Source organism: Babylonia areolata, chromosome 34, assembly GCF_041734735.1.
Source record: "Babylonia areolata isolate BAREFJ2019XMU chromosome 34, ASM4173473v1, whole genome shotgun sequence".
Taxonomy (NCBI): Eukaryota; Metazoa; Mollusca; class Gastropoda; order Neogastropoda; family Buccinidae; genus Babylonia; species Babylonia areolata.
In genome coordinates, this window is record NC_134909.1 from 19421685 (window position 1) to 19429184 (window position 7500).

The following is a 7500-nucleotide window of genomic DNA, read 5'->3' on the forward strand; positions in this document are numbered from 1 at the left end:
TAAATAAGCAAATACATTATTTATTTATTATTATTATTATTTTATCATTATTTTCATTACTACTACCTTTTTTTTTTAATATCATGATTATTATTTATTTATTTATTTATGTAAGGTTATTTTTTTTTATTTTTTTTTTCTCAAGGCCTGACTAAGCGCGTTGGGTTACGCTGCTGGTCAGGCATCTGCTTGGCAGATGTGGTGTAGCGTATATGGATTTGTCCGAACGCAGTGACGCCTCCTTGAGCTACTGAAACTGAAACTATCAATAAGACATTGATCATTGGTAAAATGTGCGTTAGCAACAAAACAACAACAACAACAACAAACGCTGTCTGTTTTGTGTCTGTATTTCATATTCGATCGGGAATGCATTATCAGACGACAATTCTTAGAGCACATGTGGTAAGAAACAAACTGAAAAGTGGAAGAAATAAGAAGATATGTGGGCTTCTAATCCTATTAATGGCAGAAGGTTTTATGTTTTCTCAAATGAATAGTTTGAAACGTGTGTGATTTTGATGAAACAACGGACACACAGGAATTATGGGAATGAACAGACAACGCCAAAAAATAAAAGCGACAGTAGTTTAATGCTCAAAGAGATTCTGTGACTTTTGTGTGTGTGTGTGTGTGCAATGCATCAGTGTGTGTAATGAGGATTACAGGATAACCGATACAGAATACAAACAGTTAATTAATTAACTTAATTAAGATTATTTTTAAAACCCACAACATTTCGGTTATTCAATGTGCATCCCAACAACCACAGTTATTCAGGTCAAACATAACTACATCAACAGTTCATTACGTTATCACTAAAATTGGTCGAAATTGACAGACGTCAAATTGTGACTCCTAACCTACGAAGGAAGGACGATAAATTTATTATTGCAATACTGAAACTCTTAAAGACGTGTTTTTTCTATAAACAAAAATGTTATCGCAGTAATGAAAATGTTAAAGGCATGCTTTCTCACGCTTTTTTTTTTTTTTTTTTTTTTGTACGCTTATACTTGACTTCATAAAGGTTTTGCGTCTTATACATACTATTAGTGGTAGTAGTAGTTCTTTTTTTTATGTATTTATTTTTTTATTTTTTTTCTCAAGGCCTGACTAAGCGCGTTGGGTTACGCTGCTGGTCAGGCATCTGCTTGGCAGATGTGGTGTAGCGTATATGGATTTGTCCAAACGCAGTGACGCCTCCTTGAGCTGACTGAAACTGGAACTGAAACTTTCTCACATTCGCCGTCGGCAACCCTTTGTGCTGTTTATAATGGGAACGTGATGTCTGTGCTCTGCTTTATCATTCATGTTCGACGTTGTATTCACACACTGAATAAAATAATCCATTGGAATTTCTGCACCTGAGCAATGCATTCCACAGAGAATTGTCTCGGTGTCATCAAGCGAGACTGTTCTTTTGGACCCTGTGTATGGGTAGGAATTTTGTTTAATGTCCCGTCACACATATCGGTGATTGAAGACATTTTGTTAAAGTATTTATGAATACATCTGAGTATTATCGGTTAGAAGAGGTGGGAGATGTGGATGAATGGAGGGTTGGGGGAAACTGGGCAAATGAGGGTAAAAATGTGGGTGAAATTTGGAGAAAAAAACAACAACAAAAAAGCCCCAACCTCTAAATACAGTTACAGGAAATTACTTAAAGGACTTCGTAAAAGAAACGTCGTTAAACTGACAAGCGAAACAGCTGATAATGAATGCAAAAAGTCAAAAACATTAACGTTCTCAGTCACTTGTGAAGACAGTGTATACAGATAGGCAAGAGTCGTTCTTTCTTCTTTCTAAATCTTCTTTCTTTGTTTTGTTTTTTTTTCTTTCTTTTCTTTATTTTCTTTACTCCCTTTCTTTATTTCTTTCTTTCTTTCTTTTCTTTCAACTTCTCTACCGCATTTTTTTTAGTTCTTCTGCTTCTCCTCACCCCCCCCCCCCCCCCCCCCCCTCACCCCTTCCCCCTCTTCCTTTTCTTTCTCTTTCTTCTTCTTGTCCTGATGTGGTTATTGCAGTCAGCTTGTTATTTAGCAACATACGAAATAAAGTACTTGCTTTTGTTTTGGAATATATATACATATATATATATATATACATACATATATATATATATATATATATATATATATATGTATATATATATGTATAAAATATTATACACACATTTAAAGAAAAATATATTTATTTAACTATCTTTTAAAGAAGAGGAAAGTTAATCTGTGGCTTTCCTATTTGAGTGAAGAATATACTCTCATCATCAGCTTGCATATATATATATATATATATATATATATATATATATATATATATATATATACTGGAGGTACACATCCTGAAATCCGACCGGGGCGTTCTTTACGACTGGGGCTCAGTACAGTAGGCGAGCTTGCAGGTGCTCCTTGGCTGAAGCCGGTAGACATAGAAGCGGCCACAGTTTCGTACAGTGATCGGGGATTCCCAGTTACAACAGTCGTTGTCCCAATTTGCGCACGCGCGTACATCCACCTGTTCACCAGGACTTGGCAAAGACTGGCCTTGAAGATCGACCCACTGTGGGGCGTGAGTGTTGCAGTGGTGGTCCTGCAACAATAAGTTTCAGTTTCAGTTTCAGTTTCAGTAGCTCAAGGAGGCGTCACTGCGTCCGGACAAATCCACGTACGCTACACCACATCTGCCAAGCAGATGCCTGACCAGCAGCGTAACCCAACGCGCTTAGTCAGGCCTTGAGAAAAACAACTAAATAAATAATAGATAAATACATAAAAAAGAACTACAAATAAATAAATAAATAAATAAGACAACAATGATGATAAATAAGCAAATAAATGTAAAACATGCAGACACACATTCACACATACACACACATATGCATAACAGATATGCACCAAACATGCAGTTTCACAGATATGAAAGCACAATCAAATACACATAAACGTACATGAGCCCCAACACACACACACACACACACACACACACACACACATTACCCTGCACCACCTCTACCGCCCCCCCCCTCCACACACTCATTTCTAGGCTACCTATCACAGCCCACTGCCCACCTGCTGCCCACTTTCACTGAACCATTGCTGTCAGGCCTTGGAGTGCATGCACATGTATATTTGTGTAACCTATCAGAACGGATTTCATGCTTATAGAGCTTTAGCCAGAGGACAACACTCTCGTTGCCATGGGTTCTTTTACAGTGCAGCAAAAAGCGCGTGCTGCACACACACGGGAGCTCGGTTTATCATCCCCTTCCGAATGAGTAGACGCTCAGTTTGATTTTTGCCAGTCTTTTTTTTTTGGTGGGGAGGGGGCGGGGTGAGGGGGTGGTAAATTGGAGGGGTGGGGGGGGTGGGGAGAAAGGGCAAGAGCGAGATTCGAACCTAGGTCCTCACGGACTCTCCTGTATTGTATTGGCAGCTGAGCTTCTTCACTAACCATTCTGCCACCTTCCTCCATGATGGGAAGTTCCTAACTGCATCCCCAACCTTCACTGAACTAATACTTTCTTTCTCGAAACGATAACAATAATAATAATGGATACTTATATAGCACACTATCCAGAAATCTGCTCTAGGTGCTTTACAAAAACGCTTTTGTTAACATATAACATTACATCAATGTTACATACACACACAAAAATGTGACTACACACACACACACACACACAACACACACACACAAAGAGAGAGAGAGAGAGAGAGAGAGAGAGAGAGAGAGAGTGCATACATACATTTTAACATACACATGTATCTAACAGCTACCCTAACACATACGCACACATAGGCAGGCACAAACTTACATAAACACACGCACACACAATACACATTCATATGCATGCATGAAGTAATTTACACATACATATGTATACACACATAGTCAAGCACGATACTGAACCAGCTTCTCCTTTTTTTCTTTTTTTTTCTTTTTCTTTTTTTTTTACCTGCACACAAGTTGTAGGGATGACAGCGTTTTCCCCGTCAAGGAAGAATCGATACCATCCGTCCTCTAGACTTGAGTCGCACTTGTAGCCAGAGTGTTGCTTGCCCACGTTGTTGGTGATGGACCGCCAGGACTCGTTCAGAACTTTGTACTCGCCATCTCTGCATGGGCCTGTGTGTATATCAATCAAATCCACATTCATAATTGAATAAACAATGGAGGCCAGGAGATCAAGTGATTGACAAATAACCACTCCACACCACACACACAAGGTGCATAACTTTCAAACCAGTGCTGTTTTCGCTACCAGTTCAGCTAGCGCACAAGTGAATTCACATTCATGTCCTAAATTCTTGGAAAACAACAACAAAGAAACCAAAACGTTTGTGTGCACACGCTTCCCTTCCCCCCCCCCCCTCTCTCTCTCTCTCTCTTTCTATCTCCACCTGTCCCCCCCCCCCCCCACACACACACACACACAAACACACACACACTCTAATATCACTTAAAATGGAAGACGTTAAACTGAAGACTACTACTACTACTACTACTACTACTACTACTACTACTACACACACACACACACACACACACACACACACACACACACACACACACACACACACACACACACACACACACACACACACACACACACACACACACACACACACACACACACACACACACACACACACACACACACACACACACACACACACACACACACACACACAAACTCGTTCAGAACTTTGTACTCGCCATCTCTGCATGGGCCTGTGTGTATATCAATCAAATCCACATTCGTAATTGAATAAACAATGGAGGCCGGGAAATCAAATGATTGACAAATAGTAAAAGAGTGGTAACTCTCTCCACAACACACACAAGGTGCATAACTTTCAAGCCAGTGCTGTTTTCGCTACCAGTTCAGCTAGCGCACAAGTGAATTCACATTCATGTCCTAAATTCTTGGAAAACAACAACAAAGAAACCAAAACGTTTGTGTGCACACGCTTCCCTTCCCCCCCCCCCTCTCTCTCTCTCTCTCTCTCTCTGTTTCTATCTCCACCTGTCCCTCACACACACACACACACACACACACACACACACACACACACACACACACACACACACACACACACACACACACACACACACACACACACACACACACACACAAACACACACACAAACTCGTTCAGAACTTTGTACTCGCCATCTCTGCATGGGCCTGTGTGTATATCAATCAAATCCACATTCGTAATTGAATAAACAATGGAGGCCAGGAGATCAAGTGATTGACAAATAGTAAAAGAGTGGTAACTCTCTCCACACCACACACAAGGTGCATAACTTTCAAGCCAGTGCTGTTTTCGCTACCAGTTCAGCTAGCGCACAAGTGAATTCACATTCGTAGTTGGTTTTGTTGTTGTTGTTGTTGTTGTTGTTTTGTTTTTGTTGTTGTTGTTGTTGTTGTTTGGTTTGCTCACAAGAGTGGTGCTGTACATAGGAGTTAGTGTGAGCTTTTCCAGAAATCTGTACGAATTATGAATGTAAAATAAATGAATGAATAATGAATTTATCTATTTATCTATGTATTCATTTAGCAAGTAAATAAATGAATGACTCAAGAAACAAACAAACAAGCAAACAAACAAGGGAAAGTAAGCAAGCAATATAGTACAAAGCCATAAGATAAAGTTCGCCATGACAAAGTAGAAAGCGTAGTGAAATGACACGACTTGGAAAGTGTGAGTCCGATCTACATTAGAGGTGGATATTTTTGGTGGGGAGGGGGGTGAGAGGGGTACGGGGGGTGGGGGAGGAGCGGGGGGTGCATGGGGGGGGGAGGGGTTAAGCCTGTGGCCGGCTCCTACCCAGAGCTGAGCGTGCTATGGACTCAGATGAAAAGACTGACAGACACCACACGGTCGAACGTCATCAACTTCATGGATGCTTTACTGGAAGCTTTGCCCCAAATTTTCTGACCAAAACTGCTTCGTGCCTGTATCTCTCAATCTGGTTGACAGCCAGGATGTATTAACTCTCTCCATACGAACGGCGAAAGAGACGACGTTAACAGCGTTTCAGCCCAATTACCATCATCAAAATATTGCAAGCGGAAGGCTCTTATACTGAAGACGTGAATGTTGACAAAGAATACCACAATTCTGACGACGGAAGCTAAGGGTTGGGTCATTCAGACACCCTCTGGACATCCGAGGGGTCTGTGTAGAGGAGAAGAGAGGACTGGCCGTACTGAGTGAGTTAAGAATGTAGTAGCATTTTCAAATAGTCCCCCAAAATCTAAATGGACGCCCATAGCAATATCTTCATCACCCATACCATCATCCATCATTATCAGAGAAATTTTCTAAACAAAATGTCGTAAATTCTTTGAAAACAACAACAAGAACAAAGAAACCAAAACGTTTGTGTGCACACGCTCCCCCCCCCTCTCCCCACACCCCCTCCCTCCTCTCTTTCTATCTCCACCTGTCCTTCACACACACACACACACACACACACACACACACACACACACACACACACACACACACACACACACACACACACAAAACAACAACAACAACAACAAAACAAAAAAAAAACACACACAAACACACACACACACTCTAATATCACAAAGTGGAAGACGTTAAACTGAAGACTACTACTACTACTACTACTACACACACACACACACACACACACACACACACACACACACACACACACACACACAAACACACACACACACACACACACACACACACACACACACACACACACACACACACACACACACACAAACACACACACACACATATATACACAAACACACACACACACAAACACACAAACACACACACACACACACACACACCTGTCAATTCTTCTTGAGGTTCCTGTGGTTCCTGGCACTCCCGAAGAGTCTGCTGTATGTTCTGCAGCATCAACCTCTGCTCCTCCATTGTGTCCTGAATGCCTGCAAAAACAACATGATTATGAGTCACTGGTCTTCTTCTTCTTCTGTCACACACACACACACACACACACACACACACACACACACACACACACACACACACACACACACACACACACACACACACACACACACACACAGGAGGAAGGTGGCAGAATGGTTAAGACGCTCAGCTGCCAATACAGAGAGTCCGTGAGGGTGTGGGTTCGAATCCCGCTCTCGCCCTTTCTCCTAAGTTTGACTGGAAAATCAAACTGAGCGTCTAGTCTTTCGGATGAGACGATAAACCGAGGTCCCGTGTGCAGCACGCACTTGGCGCACTGAAAAAGAACCCATGGCAACGAGAGTGTTGTCCTCTGGCGAAATTACGTAAAATGAAATCCCCTTTCATAGGTACACAAATATGTAAGCATGCACTCAAGGCCTGACTAAGCGCGTTGGGTTATGCTGCTGGTCAGGCATCTGCTCAACAGATGTGGTGTAGCGTGTATGGATTTGTCCGAACGCAGTGACGCCTCCTTGAGAAAGTGAAACTAGTGAAAACTTCT

At 41.6% G+C, this 7500-nt stretch overlaps 1 protein-coding gene across 1 annotated transcript in view; it reads right to left on the minus strand.

Moving 5' to 3' along the window:
• Positions 1-636: 636 nt before the first annotated feature.
• Positions 637-7500, minus strand: part of LOC143277425 (von Willebrand factor D and EGF domain-containing protein-like) — a 13116-nt gene continuing 6252 nt past the window's right edge. Inside the window, exons 3-5 of the mRNA XM_076582228.1 lie at positions 6851-6952; positions 3962-4131; positions 637-2595 (exon numbers count right to left, since the gene is read on the minus strand). Of these exons, the coding sequence (XP_076438343.1) occupies positions 2371-2595; positions 3962-4131; positions 6851-6952 (497 nt within the window). The 3' untranslated portion in view covers positions 637-2370. The remainder of the gene's footprint in view (positions 2596-3961; positions 4132-6850; positions 6953-7500) is intronic.